Below are 27,236 nucleotides of genomic sequence, written 5' to 3' on the forward strand. Positions count from 1 at the left end.
TGTTTATCTTTTCTTCACTCTCCAGGTTTAACTTTGGATTTTTTGCTCAGTTTAGAATGACCTTCCCTCCCTCCCCTTTTATTGTGTCTCTTCCCCCTATACAAGGGAGCACTTGTTTGAAGCTTCCGTCAGGATTGGGCTCCACCTAATAAAGTCAATATGTAAGTCATATTCTAAAATAATACCAACTCTCAGTCTCTGCAAGCCACAGAACTAACAATGGGTGAGAAAAAATTAAAAAGTCGCCCTCCTAGTAACAGTCCCTCCCAGCTACAAATACTGTTGCAAACAGGAAATGCTGTTGGAAATGTAGAAAGAGACATTTTGTTTCTTTAAAGGTGCAGGCCCTCTCAAGTACACCTAAATGATGACTGTCTCAAAATGGATAATTTTGAACAATTGAGTTTCTTCTCTCAGAGGGCCGTGAATCTTTGGAATTCTCTTCCCCAGAGAGCTGTGGAGGCTGAGAAATTGAATATATTCAAGGCGGAGATAGACAGATTTTTGAAAAACAGGGGAGTCAAGGGTTATGGGGAGCGGGCAGGAAAGTGGAGTTGAGGCCAAGATCAGATCAGCCATGATCTTATTGAATGGCGGGGCAAGCTCGAGGGGCCGAATGGCTTGCTCCTGCTCCTATTTCTTGTGTTCTTAATTCAACTCAGTCCACTTTGAATCAATTTGGATTAATGCTCATCATTACTAGCTACAGATTAAAAAAAAAAGAAAAGCAAAGTACTGCGGATGCTGGAAATCTGAAATAAAAGCAGAAAATTCTGGAAACGCTCAGCCAGTCAGACGGCATCTGTGGAGAGAGAGAAGCAGAGTTAACGTTTAGGTCGATGACCTTTCATCAGAACATTTTCTTTTTAAAAAAAAAAACAACACTGGAACTCCTTATCTCCCTCATTCTTTCCACCTTCCCTCAATCTGCAGGTTTTTCCAAGCTTGGTGTTATCCAACCATTATTTCTTAATTGTCTAACTACCTTTTGCAACCTTGGTGGTGTTCTTTATTACGGGCCTTTGCTTTTCACCCAGATTTCCCGTTAATACATTGTTTGAATTGTCTGCTGCTAGGAATCAATCAGGTCTCGTTTTAAACAAATCTAATGTAAGGAAACTTCAAATTTGTTTGTTTTCTTAGGGGCTATTCACTTTTATTATTTGATTGTTGAGCTCTTCTGTCAAGTCTATGATTTATCTAAAATAAGGAAATAATTATCACTCCTTATGTTCATTGACATTGACAAATTGTCCAGTGTTCTGTTCACCTTCACTGAAACAAAAGCCTTCAAATTTCATTCACATTTAAACATTCTTTAAAAGCCTCGAAGGCTTGTAACTCATTACAAAATTGTTACTTTTATCTGTTTATTCACTACGTAGCTTCTGATTGGTCAGTTAATACTAAGGTATTCTTTTTCCATGGCTAATTGAGTCTGTGTAAGCATCTGTCCTAATAGTAATAATAATCTTATTCTTGTACTTTCTCTTGAAGGACAATATAACTATTTGTTTTAACACATGCTTTTGTTCCATGTGACTTCACCTGCCCATTTGAAGGCCTCCACTATACAGCTAACACATGTTTCAGCAACTGGGCAGGTTATATTCCTGACACCAGAAGGTCTGTGATTTACAGCAAATGTGCTGAGTAAAATGCCTTCAGATACAGCATCAAATAAATGTAAAAAGGTTAACTAAGCATTTATGGGAGGAAGTGACCTATTGGCCCAGATTTTCCTCTCTGTGGCAAGGGAACGGCTTTCGTCGTTCACGTCGCATACAGTTGCCCACAGACTTTTCGCGGGCTTGTTAGTGGAGATTTTGACTAATCCGGTGTCCGTTTCAATGTGGCACCCTCTACAGGGGATCTGTGGTGTCTGTGAGCAGGGAAAAGCAGCAGCGGGTCTCTTCAACCAATCAGATTGAAGTATCCTCACTAAGTCACGCAGACTGCAAACCAGGAAGTAAAAAACAGGAAATATAAATTACATTTAAATAATTGAAGAGGAAGCAAAATAATGATTTGGACATAGGATTAAGGTAGAGAGATAAGAGAAAAACAGAAAAACTAAAAAAAAATTATTTTAATTTTTTTTTCAAATCTGCATCATTAAATTTCTTCTGAGAGAATGGAACTCCACAATTGTAAAATTATGTTTTCAGGGCCAGAGGGTGTTCAGCAATAATTATCATTTATTATGCCATTAAAAATTCACTTACTCCTGAATGCAACAGCCCTAACTTTTTCAGACATTTTTAGCATGGAACAAGTGGGCAATTAGCCCAAGTTTACAACATTACATTGGGCCGGAATTTGCAGTCGGAGGCATACCTCTGGACCCGGGGAAAAAAAAAAAAGTCCGAACCTACCTGCTGGCTCCCAGTCTTCAGAGGCTTCGGGTCCTGGGCCTGCAGATGTACATAGAAACATAGAAACATAGAAGATAGGAGCAGGAGTAGACCATTTGGCCCCTCAAGCCTGCTCCGCCATTCAATGAGATCATGGCTGATCATCCAAATTCAGTACCCTGTCCCTGCCTTCTCCCCATATCCCTTGATCCCTTTAGCCTTAAGAAATATATCTAACTCCTTCTTGAATATATTTAATGAATTGGCCTCAACTGCCTTCTGTGGTAGAGAATTCCACAGGTTCACCACTCTTTGGGTGAAGAAATTCCTCCTCATCTCTGTCCTAAATGGCTTCCCCTTATCCTTAGACTGTGACCCCTGGTTCTGGACTCCCCGGCCATCGGGACCATCCTTCCTGCATCAAGTCTGTCTAGTCCTGTTAGAATGTTATAAGTTTCAATGAGATCCCCTCTCATTCTTCTAAACTCCAGCGAGTATAAGCCCAATCTACCCAATCTCTCCTCGTACGTCATTCCTGCCATCCCAGGTATCAGTCTGGTGAATCTTCGCTGCACTCGCTCCATGGCAAGAACATCCTTCCTCAGCTAAGGCGACCAAAACTGCACACAATACTCAAGATGTGGTCTCACCAAGGCCCTGTACAACTGCAGCAAGACATCCTTGTTCTTGTACTCGAACCCTCTCGCTACAAAGGCCAACATACCATTTGCCTTCTTAACCACCTGCTGCATCTGCATGCTTACCTTCAGCGACTGGTGCACAAGGACACCCAAGTCTCGTTGCACTTCCCCTTCTCCCAATCTATTGCCCTTCAGATAATAATCTGCCTTCCTGTTTTTGCCACCAAAGTGGATAACCTTGCATTTATCCACATTATACTGCATCTGCCATGCATCTGCCCAATCACCCAACCTGTCCAAATCATACTAGAATTTCTCGGCATCCTCCTCACAGCACACATGCCCACCCAGCTTTGTGTCGTCTGCAAACTTGGAGATATTGCATCTAGTTCCCCCGTCTAGATCATTAATATATATTGTGAATAGCTGGGGTCCTAGGACCGATCCCTGCGGTACCCCACTAGTCACTGCCCGCCTGCGTAAAGGCCCACAGATCCCAGGGACACAGGCATTTTGGAAGCATCCCTGGGATCACGTAGGCCAGATCCTCCTATCAGAAAGGAGGCTTCCTCATATGCTTATGGGGATGCCATTTACAAATGGCATCCCTATTAGCATATGAGGAATCCCCAAATAATTAAATAATTTATACAATTGGAATAAAAATTAATGTTCCCATTTTCAAATTTAATTAAAAGTCCCTTTAATGAAGCATTTACAATAAAAATGTAAACATTTTAATCCAGGCCAAAATTTACATCAACTAATTTTAAATGTTTGTGGATGTTTTGTTTATTTTTATATTTTTAATTTAACATTTATATTAACCCTTATGCTCGTGAAAGCAGGTCCTACAATGTTGAAATTTGTGGATGGTACAAAACTTAGCAATGCAGTAAATAGTGAGGAGGATAGTAGCAGGCTTCAGGAGGACATCGGCAATCTGGTGAATGGGCAGACACATGGTAGATGCAATTTAATGTAGCTAAGTGTGAAGTGATGCTTGACGTAGGAAAGCTACTAGGCACTTGGTCTGAGTATTAAACAAGGCTTTAATCAACTGTTTTTCAACATGGAGATCTAGTTGTGTCCTTCACTAGTTCCTGTTAAAGAATGTCTTGCACAAGCTGGGCCCATGCCCACGTAGTTATACTCTCCCTGGACAGCGCCACCAGCAGGCCGCCCAGTATTATTACATAAGTCATTTTCACATGAATGACAAGATTCATGTCAATGCTCTTTGGGGGGAAAACATGGAGAGGCAGTTATAATCTAAATGGTACTATTTTGAGGGAGGTGCAAGAGCAGAGGGACCTGGTGGTGCATATTCACTAATCTTTGAAGGTGGCAGAGCAAGTTGATAAGGCAGTTAAGAAAACGTATGGGATACTTGGCTTTATAAATAAGGACATTGAATAAAAGACAGAAAGTCATACTAAACCTTTACAAATCACTGGTTAGACCTCAGCTGGAGTATTTTGTAAAATTCTGGGCACCACATTTTAGGAAGGATGTCGATGCCTTGGAGAGGGTACAGAGGAGGTTTACCAGGATGATATCAGTGATGAGGAACTTTAGTTATGTGGAGAGATTGGAGAAGCTGGAATTGTTCTGATTTAATGTGAATCAGAGAAGGTTAAGGGGAGCCCGATAGAGGTATTCAAAATAATGAGGGGCATAGATAGAGCAAGTAGAGTGAAATTGTTTCCTCTGGCAAGTGGGTCAGTAACCAGAGGGCAATGATTTAAAATAATTGGCAAAAGAACTTGAGGAGTAATGAGGAGAATTTTTTTCCCACTGAGGGTTGTTACGATCTGGAACGCATGACCTGGAAGAGTGGTGGAAGCAGATTCCATAGGAACTTTCAAATTTGAACATGTACTTGAAGAGGACTAATTTGCAGGGTTATGGGGGGAAAAGCTGGGGTGTGGGACTAAATTGGACAGCTCTTTCACAAACCCAATAGGCTGAATGGCCTCCTTCTGTGCTGTAAGATTCTGTGATTCTATTCAATGATTCTAACCCTGTCCTTAACCGAAAGCTGGATTTGCACTCTTCCAGCTGAGGTTGTTGGATAGTGATCAGAAGTGGGAACGATGGTTGATTTTCTCCTCACTGACCCTCGGCGCTAAGACCAATTGTAACACCCCTAGTGCTGCCTTAGATGAAATCAGCAATGCCTGGGATTGAACCTAGGACTTTCCTAGTCTATATGGTTCATTTATTCATTGGTTAAACCTGCCATCAGAACTGTCCTCAAAAGCATGTTTTTAAGCACAAGGTGCTATAGAAGGCATATTTTTCTAAATTAAAAACTCTTGCTTCTCTCGCAATCTGCAGGGAGAGATTCAAATCGCCAAGACGGTGTTGTTGAAAGAAGTTACGTCTATGGGATTCAGTGCTACAAGCAGGGAGATGACTTTTTTCATTCAGGAAGTTGCACTATTTAATGAGGAAGTCAATGCAATTTTAATTTGAAATTTTTTTTTGAAATCAAGGTCCCTGAAATTATGCTGTCAGGTTCTTGCATGCAAATGCTTAATGTTCATCTGAAATTTTGTTCTCCATGATTGTACTAGTGGCATTAACTCATTTAGCCAAATAGGCTTTCCCAGTAGAGTATGGTAGTGTGAATGAAAGGGTACAAGAGGAGGAGCTGGAGCAATTAGATAGGATAACTGTAGATAGGGAAGTAGTCCTGAAAAAATTGGTGGAATGCAAAGTGGAAAAGATAGTGGGCTCTGTTGGCACATGGCACATATTTCTGAGTGAAGTTGGAGAGCAGAGGCTTTGACCACAATCTCGGAGGACTGCAGGATTGGCAGTACAGCTGTATAATAAATCAGGTAACTATAGACGAGTCAACCTAATGTCAAAGTGGGTAACCTACCAGAGACTATGATCTAGGATAAAATTAAGACTCACCTGGAAAGCTCTGATTTATTTAAGAACAGCCAATATGGATTTGTAAAAGACAACTAGTATATGACAAATTTAATTAAATAATGGAGGGCGTTAATAAAGGAAATGCAATGAATGTTGTGCATATATAGATTTTCTTGATAAAGTGCAGTGTAGGAGGCTTGTTGCTAAATTCAAGGCACACAGTATTAAAAGGAGTGTGGTGGCATTTGCTAAGAAGTTGGTTTAAAAAAAACAGAAAATGGAGTAGTGGCTAATGGATATTTTACAGACTGGAGTGATGTAACTGTTGGTATCACAACAGGCGTGAGTGTTGAGACCTCTTCTCAGTATGTATAAATGATCTGGCACATTATCAGAATTTGTCGATGACACAAAAATATGGAGTGTGGTTAACTATGAAGATAACGGTAAGAAAATTCAGGAGGCGGATTAGTAGACTGGGCAGATAGATATCAGGTGAAATTTAATGCAAAGAATTGTGAGGTGATACATTTTGAGAGGAAGAATAAGGCGAGGGCATATACACTAAATGGTAAAACTTTAAAAGAGAGGAGGAGCGGAGAGACACAAGGGCTGAGATACACAAATCTTTAAAAGTGGGAGAACAAGTTGTTAAAGAAATAAAGAAAGGTTATGGGATCCTTGGGTTTATAAATAGGATTAAGGGCTGGATTTTACCAGCACTGAGGAGGCAGGTCTGGAGGCGGGACAGCTGGGAAAATCCCCCAAAATGGGAGCGGGTCCCAAACCCGCTCCCAACCCGCCTCTCACCAATCTTCCTGGGAATCGGTTCCCCGATTTGCGCAGGAACCCGACTCCTAGCGGCGGGAAGAGGATTATAGCCACTTAACTGCCTGTTAACAAGCAGTTAAGAGGCTTTTTCCAATTTTTTGACTGCTGCTGCGGGTTTCCCGATGTTGGGGAACCCTGCCAGGATAAGTGAGGCGTGCTGTGGATCTGTTGTTATGTTGGTGTTTGGATGACGGCTGCAGAAGTGGTGTGAAGGATGCAATGGGACACTGGTTAGTATCAGAGGTAAGGGAATGTTGTGAAAGTAATTTTTAATATGGTTAGATGTTTCTGCAGGTGACAAGTGGTGATGTGTTTGTGTGGCCTCCTCTCATCGGGAGAAGTGACAGATGGCTTCTGCAATCTCAGCTGCAGGTCCCATCTGTTTTATCCTAAGGAGAGAGTAATTGGAGGGCCTGGGTGCAAGGGCTCACCTTTGGACAGTGATTGTCAGTGTTTGACAGCACCTCAATGCTGTCAAACACTGTCAAATCATCTGTCAAACAAGTGTGGTGCATATGCCTTTAAGAAAACCGGCAAGTGAAGCGTCATCAACTGACGTCATCTGACACCGGCTTTCCCTTAATTGGCCAGCAAGCCCACAGGATGGGCTTAACAAGGCCAATCAGGGCAAAATAGCATCAGTTCGTCAGATGTCGCTGGGGGCGGGACTTGTACCCGAAAACCAGCAGTCCCGCCTCGAACTCAGCCTGGAAGGTAACATTCTGCCCATAGTGTACAAAAGCGAAGAAGTAATGTTAAACCTATATGTAATGTATACAACATTGAAGGGACTACTTTGTTTTGCGGATGTACATCCTTAGTTGCGAGCGTATATAACAGACGTGTATCGATTTGTATAGTCAGTGCCAAAGTTCCAGTTACCCAGTAAAGATCACTTGAAGTTACTCTCAGTCTCTGCTACTTTATTATTTTATGTAGTTGTGTATAGCGGTACAAACACAACAAATTGGCGACGAGAATTATGAACCTACATCTTCCTATTCTGGCATCGCATCCAGAGGACACCGAAATTTGGAAGAAAGGAGCGAGAAGGTAGAGAAAACGGAGCACGCTTGCTAAGCTAGGCGGGGGATACGCAAGTCAAGTGAAAAGTGCACAGGGCTTGCATGACGCTAGCTAACTAGTAAAGAAAGAAAAACGGGTTTGGAAAAAAAAAATGGTGATGATTGGCACTATTGCAGCATTTGATAGCAGCATTGAAGACTGGGCAACTTACATTGAAAGAGTGGAGTTGTACTGTGAGGCTAACGGAGTGGAGGTAGAAAAGAAAGCCACTGTTTTGCTGAGTGTTATGGGCGCGAAGACATACGGCTACTACATAGTTTATTAACCCCTGAAAAGCCAGCAAACAAAACATTCAAACAAATAGTGGACACACTCCAAGACCATTTAAGCCCCAGACCACTGTTCATAGCCAAAAGATTTAAATTCCATAAACGGAACCAGAGCAAAAATGAAAGCATTTCTGAATATTTGGCAAAGTTGTGCAAATTATCAGAACATTGCCAATTTGGAGTGGGCTTATCAGACGCATTGAGGGACAGATTTGTGTGTGGTATGCAAAGTGAAAGCACACAAAAGTAGCTCCTGTCTGAAAAAGATCTCACCTTGGAGAAGGCTCTAAGTATTGCAATTTCAATGGAAGCAGCAGCACGTGGCGCTTTAGAAATTCAACAAAAATCCCTGGAATATTCCACTAACAAAATGTCACTGAAACAAAAAAAGAAGTGCTATCGCTGTGGCAAAATGTCACATGACCACAATGATTGTTGGTTTAAAGACAAAGATTGCAGACAATGTGGCAAACGAGGGCACATTGAAAGAGTCTGCAAAGCAAATAAGAAAATTGATACAATACAGAGTAACAAGAAGGTACACCACGTGACTGGAGACAGTTCAGATAAAGAAAAAAGTGACACAGACTCAGAGGAAGAGGATCTGGCTTGCCTAAAACTACACAGTGTGAAAGAAACAGAGGATCACAGAATAATATGGGTCACTCCAGAAGTGGCAGGAGTTGGGCCGAAAATGGAGTTGGACACAGGCTTAGCTTTAACAGTGATCTCTGTACATGACTACAAATGACTGTTTTCACACATACTGCTAAGGCCAACTAAAGTACTGTTAAAGACATACACAGGACAAAGAGTGTGCCCCAAAGGTAAAATAAAAGTGACCGTGACATACAAAGAAAAAAAAATACCGCAATTGAACCTCTATGTAGTGGAAAATGGAGGACCACCATTACTGGGACGTGAATGGCTCAGGAAAATACAGTTGGATTGGCACACCATCCAAGCACTGTTTGTGTCAGCTAAGGAGGACAGCAACGCCACTCCTGTGAGACTGTCACAAATACTCTCTGACTCTCAGGAAGTGTTCAAGAAGGGAATAGGAACACTTAAGGGCATGAAAGCAAAAATTAAGATTGAGGAGAACGCAAATCCAAAGTTCCACAAGGCCAGACCAGTGCCTTATGCAATTCGCCCTTCAGTAGAAGCAGAGCTGGAGGACTTGGAGCAGTTAGAGGTCCTGCCCAAGGTTGATTGGAGTGAATGGGCCACACCTATAGTTCCAGTGATGAAGAAAACCTCCAGCACAAAACCAGGAAAGCCAAGAAAAGTGCGCATCTGCGGAGACTTTAAAGTGACTGTTAACCCAGTCCTCCACACAGTACAGTACCCATTGCCTCGCATTGAGGACATCTTTGCTTCCCTGTCAAGAGGGGAACGCTTCACAAAGATTGACTTGGTCCAGGCCTATCTTCAAATGGAAATTGATGATGCATCAAAGAAGTACCTGACAATAAATACGCACAAAGGCCTTTACCAATACAATCGGCTGGTATTCGGAATAGCATCAGCTCCTGCAATCTGGCAAAGGGCAATGGACCAAGTCCTGCAGGGGATCCCAGGTACTCAGTGTTATCTTGATGACATCATCATTACTGGCAAGAATGACAACGACCACCTTTCCAACCTCGAACAGGTGCTTATCAGGTTACGGGAGTATGGGCTCCGAGCGAACCGAGACAAGTGTGAGTTTTTCAAAAAGGAAATCTCATACTGTGGACATGTGATTGACAAGGACGGTTTACACAAGTCTCCAGACAAGATTGAAGCTGTGATTAATGCACCAACACCTGAAAATGTGTCTCAGTTGAGATCATATCTTGGACTGGTGAACTACTATCACAAGTTCTTGCCCAACCTATCCACAGTGTTACATCCACTAAATGCACTGCCACAGACGGTCACAATGGAAGTGGAGTGACAGCTGTGAACAAGCTTTTCAAGAGAGTAAAAGACTCATTACTTCAGAAGGGGTGCTAGCTCACTTTGACCCATCCTTACCTATTCGACTGGCATGTGATGCTTCACCCCATGGCATTGGTGCCGTGTTGTCACAAGTTCCCAGACAGCTCAAAGACCAATAGCCTTTGCTTCAAGATCATTGACTACAGCTGAACGCAACTATGCACAAATTGACCGAGAGGCCCTCAGCCTTGTGTGGGGAGTCAAGAAATTCAACCTCTACTTGTATGGTCAACAGTTTACACTGTTAACTGACCACCAGCCTCTCGTTTCAATCTTCAACCCAAGGAAGGGCGTTCCAGTGATGACGGCACAACGGCTATAGTGATGGTCACTCTTCCTAGGGGCTCACCTGTATGACATTGAATACAAGGGGACCAAGCAACATGGCAACGCCAATGGTTTGTCACGTTTACCACTGCCGACCTCAGAGCGAACTACAACAGTTGACTCAGCAGAGGTATTTCACACAACAATAGTTGAGCAGCTACCAGTGACAAACTCCCTCATTGAAAGAGAAACACGCAATGACCCTACATTGTCAAAAGTTTATGACATCACTGTGAAGGGATGGCCAGCGCATGGTGACTCATTGTTTCCAGCATTCTCAGCTAGGAGGGAGCAGTTATCAGTGTGTCGAGGAACACTGATGTGCGGCTCACGAGTTGCGATTTCTCCCAAGCTTCGTAACCGAGTGCTAGATGAATTGCATGAAGGCCACTTAGGTATGGTAAAGATGAAAAGCCTTGCCTATGGATACGTGTGGTGGCCGGGAATTGACAAACAGATCGAGGACCTGACAAAGAGCTGCTCAGGATGTCAAAAGGTCCAGAACGCACCACCACAAGCCCCTCTCCATCTATGGGAATGGCCCTCATCACCATGGCAACGTGTGCACATCGACTTTGCTGGATCGTTCATGGACTCCATGTTCTTGATTGCAGTCGATGCACATTCCAAATGGCCCGAGGTCATTAAAATCAAATTTACCACATCTGAAAAGACCATTTCAGTTCTGAGGACCATGTTCACTAGAAATGGACTACCAGAACAAATCTGCACAGACAATGGACGACAATTTGTCTCTGACGAATTCCAAAGCTTCGTGAGGAAAAATGGAATCAAGCACTACACATCTGCCCCATACCATCCAGCTACAAATGGCTTGGCAGAAAGATTCATACAGACTTTCAAGAAGGCCATCAAAGCAATGTACAGCGAGAATCTACCACTGCAACACAAGATAGACAATTTCCTCTTTGCTTATCGGAACGCAGTACGCACAGCCACTAATCAGACTCCAGCGATGATGTTTCTGAACAGGAACCTGAGATCTCGCATGAACCTTCTTAAACCGAATGTACGTCGTGATGTAGAGAACAAACAGTTCAAACATTTGACTGCTAAGCCAACAAGAAGCTTCAGTGTGGGACAGTCCGTTCTTGCTCGTGATTTCCAGACGGAAAAGTGGCAACCAGGTACAATATCCACAAGAGAGGGACCACTGATGTATACTGTGGATGTGGGAGAGAACGTTTTGAGACGCCATGTGGACTGGACGTTCAGGTGGAAAACACCCCTATACCTCGCCCAGACTCACCTGACATGGAAACAGACACTCCTGATTCATCAGCATCAGCACCAGCCTCATCCTCAGCTGAGAGCTCTACCTGTGCTGATAGCTCATCTGATGCAACTGTACCTGTACAGTCTCATTCCCCAAAGCAAAAGATTCTGGAGAGACGTTATCCAGAGACTTGACTTGTAAAAGGGCTGTTGACAAAATAAAATGTTATGTTGGAATTTGAATTTTGTTACTGTAAAGACAGGCTCTGTATGTTAATTATAGAAATTTTGCGTTAATATGCTATTAAACTAAAGGGGGAGGAAGTGTAATGTATACAACATTGAAGGGACTACAGGTAGACTATCCTTTATCTGAAAACCTCGGGACCAGCTGTGTTTCGGTTTTCAGAAAATTTCGGATTTCGCAAGGTGGGTCGGCGGGGGTCCGCGGGGGGGTCCGCGGGGGGGTCGGCAGGGGTCGGGGTCGGCGGGGGTCCGCGGGGGGGTTGGCGGGCGTCGGCGGGGGTCCGCGGGGGGGTCGGCGCGGGGGTCGGGGTCGGCGGGGGTCCGCGGGGGGGTCCGCAGTCGTGGCTTGTCCGTCGCTGCTAGCCTGGAATGCAATGAAGTTCCTGCAGGGGCGCTTTGTCTTGTAACGGGAGCTGGTGATAGCTTAACTGGCCTTCCTGGGCCGATAATGTCTTTTACTTTGTCACCGTAACTCGGTTCATATATTGATCGGTCTGGAGATTGCCCTTGATGGCTGTTAAACCCATTTACTGTACAAAGGAAAACCGTTTAAGTGTTCATTCAATTGTCCGCCCATTTCTTGATGGGCCTCATCCTGTAACCCAAGACTGTCCTGTACTTAGAATCCAATTAATAGGTATGCTCAGTTCCCTGAGTTTCGTTTTCCCGATACTGGCTTTCGCGGGCTTACTGTCCTCAATCCACAAGCCTGTCTGGCTTGCAGTAACAGAAATCAAATGGTCCCAGAAACTGATCACGAGGTCCGGCGGCCATTTTGTATGCCCTTTTATCAAAGGTTTTTCTGTACAAGCTTCTTTTGGTCAATAAAACTGTCTTATTAACCCTATTTTCTTGCGTGATTATTGCTGAAAATTTCGAATCTTACAGTTCCGCATTTCCACCAACAGGTCGTCGTGCTCGGTCGGAACAGGGGCCGGCACCGCCGCGGGCTCAGAGCTCTCGTTGCTTTTGAGCCTTTGGAAGAGAGTCAGGTGGTTCCGCGGGGGGGTCGGCGGGGGGTCGTGCGCACGACTTACGCTGATCCTCTGCTCAGCGTAAGTCGTGCGCCGCTCTGGTCATGTCGTGCGCACGACTTACGCTGACCGAAAAAACCTTCGGTTTTTAGAGGGTTTCGGTTTTCGGAAGTTCGGATAAAGGGTAGTCTACCTGTACTTTGTATTGCGGATGTATATCCTTAGTTGCGAGCGTATATAACAGACGCGTATCGATTTGTACAGTCAGTGCCGAAGTTCCATTTACCCAGTAAAGACCACTTGAAGTTACTCTCAGTCTCTGCTACTTTATTATTTTATGTAGTTGTGTATAGCGGTACAAACACAACACTATAAAAAATCATTGGTTAGACCACAGCTAGAATATTGTGTCCAGTTTTGGATGCCTTTAGGAAGGATTTCAAGGTCATAGTGTGCAGAAAAAATTCACTAAAATTATACCAGATATAAGAGGCTACAGTTAATGAGATGAGACGGGAGAAATTGGGGTTCTTTTGATTAGAAGAAAGAGGGTTAAGAAGAGTTCTGATATTTTGGTAAGGAGAATAGGGGAAAACTTTTTCAACTTGTTGGTGAATTGGTAACAAGTGGACATAAATTTAAGATCATCACCAATAGAATAAAGGAAGAGGTTAGGAGAAATGTTTTAGGCACAGGGTTGTTAGGACATAGAATTACTTACCTGAAACAGTGGTGGAAGCTTAATCCATAATAGGTTTTAAAAGGGCAGTCAATACATATTTGAAAAAGAAAAGGGTAGGAAAATGAGACCAGGTGAACTGGACCAGCCACATAAATACTGTGGCAACAAGAGCAGGTCAGAGGCTGGGTATTCTGCGGCGAGTGTCTCATCTCCTGACTCCCCAAAGCCTTTCCACCATCTACAAGGCACAAATAAGGAGTGTGATGGAAAACTCTCCACTTGCCTGGATGAGTGCAGCTCCAACAACACTCAAGAAGCTCGACACCATCCAGGTGATTGACACCCCATCTACCACCTTAAACATTCACTCCCTTCACCACTGGCGTACCGTGGCTGCAGTGTGTACCATCTACAAGATGCATTGCAGCAACTCGCCAAGGCTTCTTTGGCAGCACCTCCCAAACCCGCGACCTCTACCACCTAAAAGGACCAGGGCAGCAGGCGCATGGGAACATCATCACCTCCAAGTTCCCCTCCAAGTCACACACCATCCTGACTTAGAAGTATATCGTCGCTGGGTCAAAATCCTGGATCTCCCTCCCTAACAGCACTGTAGGAGTACCTTCACCACACAGACTGCAGCGGTTCAAGAAGGCGGCTCACCACCACCTTCTCAAGGGCAACTAGGGATGGGCAATAAATACTGGCCTTGCCAGCGATGCCCACGTCCCATAAACAATTTTTTTTTTAAATAGCTTTTTCAGCGGGTCAGCACAGGCACGATGGGCTGAATTGACTCCTTGTATGCTGCAAAATAATTAAATTTTCCCACTAAAATAGGAGCGAGAGGAATTTAGAAAAATTTGTTTGTAATTTCAGGGTCAAGGTAATTGTGCTGAAAGACGTGAATGGATTAATGATTTGAAGAATATAATCAATGGTCTTATATTCATACAACCTATAAATCATGCACTTAGGAGAAAAAGTTCTCCATTTTTTTCAGACTACAGGCCACATGACTAATGGTTTTGTGTAAACAGGCTTGAGTCAGGGTTAATATGCAAGCGTAGCCCAGTTAAATCTTGCTCAAACTAGAAAATGTTGTTCATCGCTCATAACTGGCAAGCAAAGCAGGATTCTTTCTTAATGAACGAGAGTGTTTAATCAAACAAGAATAAGAATGAAAAGCTCTGGCAGCTGGTCAGACCCGTCAGCCATCTCAGACTGGCGCCCAGTCAGTGCCTGCTGCTGACTTCCAGTTGTGTCCCTTCTTGGATATTGGAGTGTTCTTTCTCAAAAGCTCATGTTAAAGCAGCCTTAAATTTGAATACAGTATAAGTCGCTCTGCAATGGGGAAAAGCAGTTTTTTTTTCCATGACTGAATAACTTACAGAACATACTTTTGGACAGTACAATTTCCTGAAGAGTGATCTAATCAGAAATCTTGAACAACAGTTCCACCAATCAGAATGCACCAGTAATAATGACGTTAAGACAATTGTTAAGTAGCTAATGAGGCAGTTAACAAGCTGAAATCCCCCGAACCCTGTTAATGCATTTGTGCAGTGTTCAATTTTGTGCTTCATGGCTCGGCTGAAAATAAAATGGATAGTTTTAACCGAAGCCGCCGGGCGGGAAGCAGACTGGTTTGGGTCGGATGCCCATTTTACACCCCACTCGATTTTATTCTCCATTGCCTTCAATAGAGAGTAAAGTCAGGTGGGGTGTAAGACGGGTGCCCAACCCGAACCTGCCCATTTCCCACTGGGTGGGTTAAGTTAAAGAGACCCCCTAAGAATCCCAGTGTAGCCTTAAGGCCCTGTGCTCAACCAACTTGGCAACTCTTCCACTTTGTGTAAATATAATTCAGCTTATGTTAACATTATTGTTTGCAAGAGTATTCTGTGCTGTCTATTTGAAAGGGCTTATCACCGGCTCCCACATACAGGAAACTTTCTTTTATCTGGCACGGACGGGACCGACGTGGTGCCAGTTCATCAAAAATTCCGGATAACCGAACGCTATAGTAAAAGATAGGGAGAGCTGACAGCTCCGTATAAAGCAACAAACCCTGTTGCTTAGCAACAACTGTAGAACAACGAACACAAGTTTCAAGCGTCTCTGTAGCTTAGCAACAGCTGCAGCCACAACCTTGCACAGCACAGATGGAAGAAGGCAAATAAATATGAAGTAAAACCTACTCCTGAATTTTGCCGGTTAACCGACATTTCTGGTTATTTAGGTGCCGGTAAATCGAAAGTTTCCTGTACACATCCACCAACCCCTGAAACAGAACTGTAAACTGGAAATTAAATCAGAAGACTGAACTTGAGCTAGATTTTGCCCTGTTATTATAGAGTGTGCAATGAAGTAGTACCTCCAAAACGTCTTAAAAACATATTCATCACATTTGTAAATTTTTTATTATTTTTCACTGTAATAGATGAAACGTTACTGTACTTGATTCAAATATATTGTACGAAAGTAATAATTGTAGTTTAGGTTTCCCCATCTACCAATACTTTGTGTAGTTGTGTGAAATATTGTGCAGCAATACATAGAAGAGAATAACAATGATGTGTTTTGCTTCATGTGCCTAGTGTCACAAGACAAGCTAGCATACAGAGAACAGGAGTAAAGCAAATGCATTCTTATTTCAGATATTTATTCACTTCCCTGCCTCTGGAAGAGGAGTGGATAGGATGAAAATTATGAGAAAAATAAATAACGTGGCACTCTCAAAGCCCCACCTCCTTAGAGGGGACTGTTTGGTCTCTATGTGGCACATCTCCACATTAGAATTGTCAATTTGGTGCAGTGGTAATTGTGGACAGCCCATGTGAATACTGTGTTGCTCCAGAGGAATGGTAGATTAAAGGTAAAAGAAAAGGAAGGAGGTGCGGTTACTATTTATCCTTCATCTGTATCTCATCCGTGCAAGTTGATCTGATGACTGAATATTCTAAATCCAGCAAGAGAATGTCTTTTTGTTTGGGGATTAGTGGATAAGTCAGGCTTTGTACATCGGGCTGCAGGAAAGTTCATACCCATGGTGTAATGGGGCTGAACCACAGATTGAATTTTAAAAACATACTCAAGTTGTGACGATAACTAATTTGAAAAAAGTTCAACAGCAAAAAAAAAAATGGAATGTTGACATTTACATTTTATTTGAATTTGTATTTTGGGGTACATTTCTGTTCTTTTAAGTCAGAAGTCAAAGGCCATACAATGGGAACATTTCCCAGACGTTTCTCTCCTTTTTCTTGTGTCCCGGTCGCCCCATGCTTCATTTAATACCCTAGTTAAGAGGTTGGGCAACCAGCTGGTAGACACACAAGGATGGCCTGGAATATCAGCTTCTCCGAACTCCTCCTGCCTCTGTCTCCTCACCTTTGAGGAAGCACCAGATTTATATTTAGCGCCTGCTTCAAATTGTAGGGCCTCTTCAGATTATTTCCAAAACGATTCCGTCTGGATATATAATGCACTATAAATATATTGAAGAGTCTTTTTCAAGCTTGTCTAAAATAAATTATGGATACCAATGAACCCAGTAATTTAAAGAGAAAGTTCCCACTATGCTGTATATAAACCAAAGTATATTCCTTCTAAAAATATACCATGTTTTCTTTCCGTAACGTGATTGAAAAAAAATCAATTTTTTGGTCCAGGCTTTTCCTGTCTATCCAAGAACTGAAACTATCCAAAATCTTTCTGAAAGAGCAACAATGACTTTTTAAAGCACAAATGATGGTATCAAGAGAGAAATGAAATATATTGTGACAATCAGGTACAATAAATATCCACTTAAACGTATACAGTACTTTTTAGAAAGTTGTCTTTGAGATACTTAGTTGGATACAATGAGCAGCAGATGGTCTTCTAGATCTTCTCAGTCTTCCGATCATTAATAGCCCTTAAAATAAAAGTTACAGAGGAAAGTGGAAGTATATTTTTAGAAGGAATATACAGCCACAAAGCTGTATAATAGCCTTAGTAAGCTAGCTGTGAAGTGTCTAAAGAACATTGTAACCCTCCCCTGTACCCATGTTCCTGGCATCTAATACATAAATTGATTAGACTAAAGAAAGAAAGAACTTGCATTTCTATTGCACAATCCGTCCCAAACTGCATTACAGCGAGTGAAGTACTTTTGAGGTGTACTCATTGTTGTTTTGCAAGCAAATGCAGCAACCAATTTGTGCACAGCAAGGTCCCACACACAGCAAATGGGATAAATGAATAATCTGTTTTGGTGGTGCTTGATGAGGGAGGAATGTTAGCTGGCGCGCTGATAAGAAGTCCACGCTCTCCTTCAAGTTGTGCCAGGCAATCTTTTTAGGTTCACCTGAACAAGCAGATAGGAAGGCCCTTGTTTAATGCCAAAAGACAGCACCTCTGACATTGCAACGCTCTTAGTATTGTATTGAAGTGTCAGGCTAGGTTACGTGCTCAAGTCTTGGAGTGGAGCTCGATCCCATGACCGTTTGACTCGAAAGGTAAGAGCATGATTACTGAGCCAATGTGACACTTAGATTGAGCAGATTAAAATAAATCCGCAACAAAGAGGGTGAAATTCATCTTGGGCGGTAACGCAAAATGGTAAAGAAAGTCGGCTGGAGTGTAAAAAGGCTGATCATGCCACAGCCCATTTTTCACTAAGACAAATTTCACCCCTAAAATCTTTACAAATTCTCTGACTTATCTGTCAACTTTTATATTGCTATATACCATGGTTCCGAATGTTTTTTTTTAAACAAATTAAGTTGCATCTCAATGCAGTTTACACCTGATAATTCAAAGTCGTGTGCTAAAAAGAAATAGAATTATCCAGTAATTCGTATTAAGCAATGTAAATAGCACAGGAAAATAGAAATTTAGGGCAAAAAATTGAGTTATCAGATAATTTGAAGTGAGCGACTTTGAATTGAAAGGAATAGTGACGTTTGAGGGACTGTTGAAAAAACGTCAGTGTTGACATACCAGCATTTCAGCTTCAGGTCCACTGTTTTGGACTCTACAACCAGTCTCCCCCACTGCACTGTCCTTTATACTGGTTCAAAACTCTCCCAATAAGCAGGCTGTGTTATTCTTCAGCGACAGTCTGCTGCTCTCTTCTCTCTGACTGATGGTCAGCATGAGTTCAGAGTACAGCAGTCCCCGTTAGTATTCCTATTCATGCCACTGGGTTTATTTGTTTGAATTTGGTGGCCCAATGGTTTTGGAAATGTCTGGCCTCAATGATGCTCAGTCATTGGTGAATTTATGTCTGCCAAAAGTTAGATCAGCTGAAACCAAACTTGCAATAATTATTACCAAGTTAATTTACGAAGGCGCTGACAGTTGTTGAGGTTATTTCCTTTTAATTGCTGGCCTGAAAGGCTTTTCATTTTCCAGGAAACAGATGTTTCCATCATATTTCTTTCAATAAAAATGATATTATTCAGAAACCTAACTCTGCATAAGGACACCATTCTTCTTCTTAGGCAGTCCCTTGGAACCGAGGATGACTTGCTTCCACACTAAAAATGAGTTCTCAGGTGACTGATGAGTCTAATGCGGGACCTACAGTCTCTGTCACAGGTGGGGTAGACAGTGATTGAAGGGGCGGGAGGGTGGGGTGCTTGGGTTGACATGCGCTCCTTGCACTTGGTTTCCGCTTGCTCCCGGCGAAGAGACTCGAGGTGTTCGGCGCCTTCCCGGATGCTTCTCCTCCACTTTGCGCGGTCTTGTGCGGTCTTGGGCCAGGGATTCCCAGGTGTCGGTGGGGATGTTGCACTTTTTCAAGGAGGCTTTGAGGGTGTCCTTGAAGCGTTTCCTCTGCCCACTTGGGGCTCTCTTGCTGTGTCGGAGCTCCGAGTAGAGCGCTTGTTTTGGGAGTCTCGTATCGGGCATGCGGATGATGTGACCCGTCCACCGAGCATAATAGGTAAGGAGCGGAACACAAGGGGATGCAGCACAGGGAGCTGTGTTTTTAAACGGGATGCAGAATGGGGAACAGTGCAATACCCGCTTCACTTGGAGCACGTCCTAATGCAGAGTGACTGAGGTGTGAGTGAAGGTGAAGGACTTTCTCACTTGTAGTTTACAAAAAAATAATTTCAACCAATGATAATCCCAGTAGATTACACAAAAGTGCAGCAGGTGCGAATGATTCTTAAGCGAATGACTTTTTGTAAAGGCGGTGGGTTCACTGTCATTCCGCAAACTGTAATTTAAACTAGTTGCTCTTTAGTTAGTTTCTTCTAAGCACTCACTTCAATGAGTAATAAATCAATATTTTGGTTCTATTGAAGGAAGGACCACATCAAGCTGTGTGTGTTTCAGATAATGGATGCAACAGACAAGGGCAAAGCAATGTCACATTACACTCCGACCAAGAATGCCAACAAAGCAACAACAGGAAAGCACATCATTTACTGGTCAGGACCTTGGCAAGTCTAATGCTGCCATGATAAACTGAACAATATGATGTAGTGTTTAAAAGCTTTGAAGAGGAAGTGATTGCACTTTCAACTATGCAAAGCACTTGGACTCAGTACGAGGCGCATCTCACTGGAAATACTTTTGAAGAGCTTTTCTCGAATTCTGAGGACATTGCATTACATCTTTAAAATTAGTTAAATTAGGAAAGAATAGCACTAATTTCATTTATTAAAATTGAATACTTCTAATGTTATATTTATCAAGTACCTTTTATTGAAATGTCGCTTGTATCTACTTTTGAAATGCAGTGACTGTTGTTATGTTGAGAAATGTTGTCATTGTTATAACCACTCGTTTCCAATAATACAACAGTCAAATTCGTATTCCCATCACTTATTTTTATAGCTATTTAATTCAGCATCAACATCATGTTCTAGGAATGTTTTCTATTTTTTGTTGAGTTAGCACACACAAAATAGTCGCGGTTCCAGCACTGGGGGGAGTGGATGATGGGGGCAAATCTTTTTGGCATGGCTAATGTCCCCTCTTCTCTCATCCACTCCACCCCCTCAACCCCCGCTCCAAATCCTGGAATTGCCCCGTTGCTTAACCCTCAGCTCTTTCTACACAGTTGCATCACTATGAAACAGTAAGTGCTATTACTTCCTTTCTACCTGAGAGTGCTCTCACATTAACGGCGCAGCTATCGTAGCAGTCACAGGCACAGAGTGGTTGTGTGTAAATGGTCAACTACTTAATAATCAATTAACAGTTAGATTTTACAAACTAGCATTGCCAGTGCAGAGAATGCATTAGGAATTCAGGCAAAGATCAACGCTCCCTGCATGATTACCAGCTATTAACAACGGATGGAATATTGTCCTGGGTGCCTGAACCTTCATGCCTGCATCCCAGGAACACACATCTGCATTCAAACACCATGATTTTCCATCTTCTAAAATTGATGAAAAAGGACAAAAAAATCCCCCCCAGCTAAACATTTGAAGGAGAAAATGTTAAAGAATACAGAGCAAGAGCTTGGAAATGGGATTGGAGTAGGTAGCTCTGGGTGGGAGCTAGCATTGTTACGAGAGACCAAATAACTCCCTCCTCGATGGCGATTTCTATGATTTTATAATTCATAAATGAAAAGTGATTTACAGACCGTGAAATGTTTAAAATTGTCAAGGCACCCAAGTTTGCAAAGTGATACAATTCATTCTGCAAACCCATGTTCATAGATGAAGCTAATCATCTTGGATGATTTAATCAAAGATGACACATGCTCTTTGATATTTAACCAGCCCATCTCGAGAGAATATGTTCCTAGGATATGCTGAAAATAACATGCCAGTTAGATAAATGAATGAGATGAGCAGAGTGCATCTTAACATGTAATTATCAGTCTAGAGATTCCTTACTCTTTGCTAACAAAATCTGGAGAGCAAACACAGAAAATGGACCCCAAGCTGAATGAAAATGCTAATTTTTTATTGCAGCATTTTATGTTCGAAATCTAAGAGTCAACCTAATTACAGTTGTATATGCAAGGTAATTTATTTTGAAGCTAAATCAGAGTACAGATAGCCAACCTAGCTGACGTCAGTTGGTAACACTCTCGCCTCTGAGTCAGAAGGTTGTGGGTTTAAGTCCCACTCCAGAGACTTGAGCACAATAATCTAGACTGACACTCCCAGTGCAGTGCTGACGGAGTGCTGCACTGTCGGAGGTGCTGTCTTTCGGATGATACGTTAAACCGAGGCCCCCATGAGGTGGACGTAAAAGCGCCCATGACACTATTTCAAAGAGGAGCAGGGGCGTTATTCCCAGGTGTCCCTCAATCAACATCACAAAAACAGATTATCTGGTCATTATCACAGTGCTGTTTGTGGGAGCTTGCTGTGTGCAAATTGGCTGCTGCGTTTCCTACATTACAACAGTGACTACACTCCAAAAAGTACTTAATTTGCTGTAAAGCGCTTTGAGACATCCTGAGGTTGTGAAAGGCGCTATATAAATGCAAGTCTTTCCTTTTTTCTTTTCTGATTGGAGTGCCTGTGTTTTGAAAAACCATGCATGGTTCAGCAGAATAAGTAATTTTATGCTGTCCAGTTTGTCCCTGGTTCAGACTCATAAATAACACTCTGCTTTCCAATTCTTACCTGGTTCAGAGTGACAGGTAATGCTATACTGCCCCATTCATGCCTAGTGCAGAGTGACAGGTAATATATACTGCCCCATTCATGCCTAGTGCAGAGTGACAGGTAATGCTATACTGCCCCATTCATGCCTAGTGCAGAGTGACAGGTAATGCTATACTGCCCCATTCATGCCTAGTGCAGAGTGACAGGTAATGCTATACTGCCCCATTCATGCCTAGTGCAGAGTGACAGGTAATGCTATACTGCCCCATTCATGCCTAGTGCAGAGTGACAGGTAATATATACTGTCACATTCATGCCTAGTGCAGAGTAATAGGTAATGCTATACTGCCCCATTCATGCCTAGTGCAGAGTGACAGGTAATGCTATACTGCCCCATTCATGCCTAGTGCAGAGTAATAGGTAATGCTATACTGCCCCATTCATGCCTAGTGCAGAGTGACAGGTAATATATACTGTCACATTCATTACCTCTTTCAGAGTAATAGGTAATTTCTCTGGTTCAGTGCATTAGATAATTCTCTTCTGTCTACTTCATATCTGGTTCAGAGTAATAGTTCATTCAAAAAACTCCAGTTCATGGTTGGTTCAGAGTTAAACGTAATTGTATTCTGTTCAGTTCTTAATAAATAGCAATTTAAGACTGTCAAACACTCCTTTCAGTGCTGCATGCTAACACACCAATATATAGGGTGGTCTGTGGGTATTCCTATCCTTACGGAACATGATAAATCTTCTATTAAAAATGGTACACTCTGGTTAACTTTAGAATATTTTGAACAATAAACTTTAAATCCAACAAAAAGCATTGTGAGACAGATTGCGCTAGGTTACTTGCTACAAGACCTTGAATTAGATGTTCAGAGAAATAAGGGCAGAGGGTATGTTTGTCAATAGTATGGAAATAAGGAGGGGCATAATAAACTGTAGACACAATTGATATGAAATTAAAAACCGAGGCCTGGAAATTCCTGGGGCCTCGCTCTGGCAGGGTATGTAAAGTGGTGCAGAACCCCCGCCTGCCATCGCCAAGGCCGGGGACACGGCCCAATTTCCAGGGATGGGGTCATTTGCATAACTGGGGTGAGCCTCCAGCACCTGCAAAGGTGCACCAATGGCAGCCACCCCAGCTCGAGCCCATCCACCCTTCCAAGATAGAGCGGAGTCCTCTTGAGGCCCAGATGAGCCGAAGGAAAATATGTTTTTTTTAAACTCTTCAGCTCCCATTGGGAGCTACTCTGATTAGGAAAGGTAATTGATTCCACCACGCACCACCCACCTCCCCACCCCCCTTTCCCCAGTAAAAGGTTTGCTCCCTTTAGAAGTCCTCAAAGGGACTTGTGCCAGGTTCCCACCGCCCTTAGTTCCAAGGGGGCCTTTTGAGGCGTAAAGGCACAAATTTTCCAGCGAGGCCCGGAACTCCTCCCAGCCTGCCTCCTTGGAGCGGGGTAAAAGAACCTCCCATGTCTACAGTCTACACACACTCATTTTAATCTACTGTGAAATCTATGCAGAGCTTAAAGCAGGCTTTTTTTAACCAGCACAACCCCATATCCAATATTCACACACATTAAATATTGCATTAATTATCACTTTTTACAAATGGTACCACTGATTGATTCACCCTTTTGCTAACCCATGGAGAAAAACAGTTAAATTCAGGCAGCACAATTCGGTCAGAAGCAATTTGATTGGTAGACCAACCAGTACTGACCAAATTTCAGTCCAGTCATCACATTAAAGAGGCTTTTGTTTTCCTTAATTTTTTTACTACAGGAAATTAAGTTTATCTTTCCAATCTAGATTAAAACATCATAGCCTAAGAAACGGTTGCATGCATTAACAAGCAGCCTGGTCCATTACATTGTCAGAATATGTTCCTGGCGCATCAGTGATTTGATGTGTATTGATATGTTAAATATGAGAAAAATGTAATACTAATCCAGCATTGAAGGTACTGTTAATTTATCTGGAATTACAAAAGATCAGCTATATTGGATTCTGTGAATCAATAAAAATGAACATCATAAGAGTATTTTGTGCTTTGGTTTGCTGTCTCCTCACTACCCTTGTCTTGGCACCTGACCTCCGTCCCTTCAGTATCAACAGGAGAGATAATCCCATGCTGCACTTCTGACCTGTACCCTTCTTCCTTTTCGCACCCGGCGCCGTGTTCTTTGCCTTGCCTTCTCTATTCCACCACCCCCCCCCCCGCAACTCAGCTTCCTCGCTGCGCTCCCATCACTTTTGTTTGAATTTGGCAAAACCAGTTTTTTTCCTGTGCTAACCTGCGGGCCAGCATCATTCGCCCATGCATGGTGGTTTTACGAAAAGTCGTTGCAGTCATTTACGCTGCCTTTTGAGCGTGTTGCGCTGCACCGCGCCGCACTGCACTACCATTCAGACACGCCGCTGTACATTCACAAGCTGCATTCCATGACATGAGTAAATGTTGGTTGTCAAACTGCTGCCTCTCCTGCTTACCCTGAGGGGAAGGAAATGTATGCATTTGCTTGCAAGCATGTGCCTATGTCTGTTCTCCCCGATTCATAATGAAAGGTAGTTTCAGACTCTCCAGCTCCTGCCTGGTTCAAAGGCTTAACTCAATACTCTCCAGTTGATGCCTGGTTCAGGGTTATTGGGAAGGTAAGAAAGTGATCAAATTAATTTTCCATCAACAGATTTAATCTGGACGTGGTTGCCGGTGTTAGGAGGATAAATCAGTTATCCGTTGACAATGTCTCTGTCGGAGTATAAGCTGCACTTTCTGAAGTATTCTGGGACTGTTATGATGCCTTTGACTTTGCTTGGCAGTGCCTGTTATGGAACATATTTCCATCTTGTATTTAGTGACAGTTCTTTGTCATTGCTTGGTTGATAGGTATACAGCAGGTCATCCAAAGAGTCCTGGTTGCACTGATGCTACAATACAAAAAACGTACCCTTAAATAGTACCCTTCCATTATTTATTCTTCTTGTCTGCATTGTTAGTATGGTGCCAGAGGCTAGCAGAATTTTAGATTAGATAACTGAATGATAACTGCGGTGGTTACAAAGAAGTCTTCATTTCAGTTCTGTTCCTTAATAGTTCTCGCTGTCATTTTTAGATTTGGAGGTTAGATTTGCACTCCTGTCTAAAGTAAAAGGCAGGATTTTACAATAGTATCCCAACTAGTGATGTACATGTGAACTTAATCAGATTTGAACTTAGATTGTCTCCATACTATCACTCAATTTCCCCGATGATTTGAAAGTCTGAGCAATGCATCAGCGATGCGCTCAATACAAAATACTGTAATCTGCCTAATAATATTTAGCCATTTCTGTTTGGCTGCTGACACAGGATCCATTTAGCGTGCCTCTCTCTATCAGTATGATGTTGGCGATGCAAATATGTGGTGAATTTAAGAGTTGCTGACCCGGAGCGTTCATGGTTTTCTTTTCCTCTTCTCTGCAGTGGCTCACCCTCAGGACCCACACCAGCCTACAGAAAAGCCAGCCATCCTCTGCTTCAAGTGTGGAGACCCATGTAAAGGACAGGTGCTGCGTGTCCAGTCCAGACATTTCCACCTCAAATGCTTCACCTGCAAAGGTAAGAGCATCAATACTGATTTTTGACTCTTTGGATTTTCCAGTTTTCTTTGTTTTCAAACATTGGAGATAAAATCAGGAGCAGAATTAGACCACAAGGACCGTATGTTGTGAATGGAGCCTTTGTGTGCTCACTGTATGAATATTTATTTCATTGAAACATATTTTAAGTTCCAGCTGTCAGACATGCCTTTAATGTAGCGCCCAGTACATTTCTGTACTAGTTTGATGGTTTGCTAAATTTTACTTAGGGGGTTATTTTGGTGAAAGGGTGAAAACAGGCACTTAATGGGTGCTGTGCTAATAAGGCACACCTGTAAGAAAGTCTGATTTTAGCACGCAATTTTTGTCTTAACTACTGACACCATAATTTGAACTTGCCTGGAGGCGCTAAAACAGAAACCTGCAGGGTTTTGTACTCGAGCGCTGATTAGACACAGTTTTCGTGGAGCAGTATATATGGAGTCCATGCACCCACTTCCACTGGAGGTGTGGCGTGCGCTAACTGACACACAGTGGCAGGTTTCGGGATGGCTCAGGGACCGAGTGAGAGGGCGCACATGTTCTCGGACGTGGCACTGGAGGTCCCGATGGAGGTCTAGAGGAGGAGGGATGTGCTGTACCCGCAGGGGGGGAAGGAGTTCTGCTGTCCCGCCTGTCCCTCTCTCTCCTGCAGCAGATGGTGCTGCTCTGCCTGGCCTCGTGTCCTCCTCCCATTCCTCCTGCAGACCAAGGGGGACCCCTAGCAAGATGCCCATGACCAAACACTCCCTTTCTCCTGGTGATTCCTATAAGGTCTCCAATAAGGTAGAGTAGCACAGCACTCACTCTTTTCAGGTGAAGTCCTCAGAGAATTTAGAAACATAGAAGATAGGAGCAGGAGTAGGCCATTCGGCCCCTCGAGCCTGCTCCGCCATTCAATGCGATCATGGCTGATCATCCAAGTTCAGTACCCGATACCTGCTTTCTCCCCATACCCCTTGATCTCTTTAGCCTTAAGAAATATATCCAACTCCTTCTTGAATATATTTAATGAATTGGCCTCTACTGCCTGCTGTGGTAGAGAATTCCACAGGTTCACCACTCTCTGGGTGAAGAAATTCCTCCTCATTTCTGTCCTAAATGGCCTACCCCTTATCCTTGGACTGTGACCCCTGGTTCTGGATTCCCTGACCATCGGGAACATCCTCCCTGCATCTAGTCTGTCTAGTCCTGCCAGAATTTTATAAGTTTCAATGAGATCCCCTCTCATTCTTCTAAACTCTAGCGAGTACAAGCCCAATCGACCCAATCTCTCCTCGTACGTCATTCCTGCCATCCCAGGTATCAGCCTGGTGAATCTTCGCTGAACTCCTTCCATGGCAAGAATATCCTTCTTCAGATAAGGCGAGTTTCTGGAATAAACGTTGATCGAGTGTTGGTGAAGTCTTCAGAAAGTCTCCCGATGTGTTTCAAAAGTCCTCTTCAAACCTGCAGCAGCAAGTGGACAGTAAAAGGTGATATACCTCTGCAATGACTAGTTTACTACCAATCAGCTGG

The 27,236-nt window shown here is 42.9% G+C and overlaps 1 protein-coding gene across 8 annotated transcripts in view; it reads left to right on the forward strand.

The window, feature by feature from the left end:
- The window catches only part of ablim1b (actin binding LIM protein 1b), a 468,612-nt gene that overhangs the window by 197,460 nt on the left and 243,916 nt on the right, over positions 1–27,236 (forward strand). For all 8 annotated transcript variants that reach the window (XM_085994431.1, XM_085994434.1, XM_085994436.1 and 5 more), the window contains one exon: positions 25,564–25,698. In XM_085994431.1, the coding sequence (XP_085850557.1) occupies positions 25,564–25,698 (135 nt within the window). The remainder of the gene's footprint in view (positions 1–25,563; positions 25,699–27,236) is intronic.

The sequence above is a fragment of the Somniosus microcephalus genome, chromosome 8 (assembly GCF_052327205.1).
Source record: "Somniosus microcephalus isolate GS21.2 chromosome 8, FLI_Smic_1.0, whole genome shotgun sequence".
Lineage (NCBI taxonomy): Eukaryota > Metazoa > Chordata > Chondrichthyes > Squaliformes > Somniosidae > Somniosus > Somniosus microcephalus.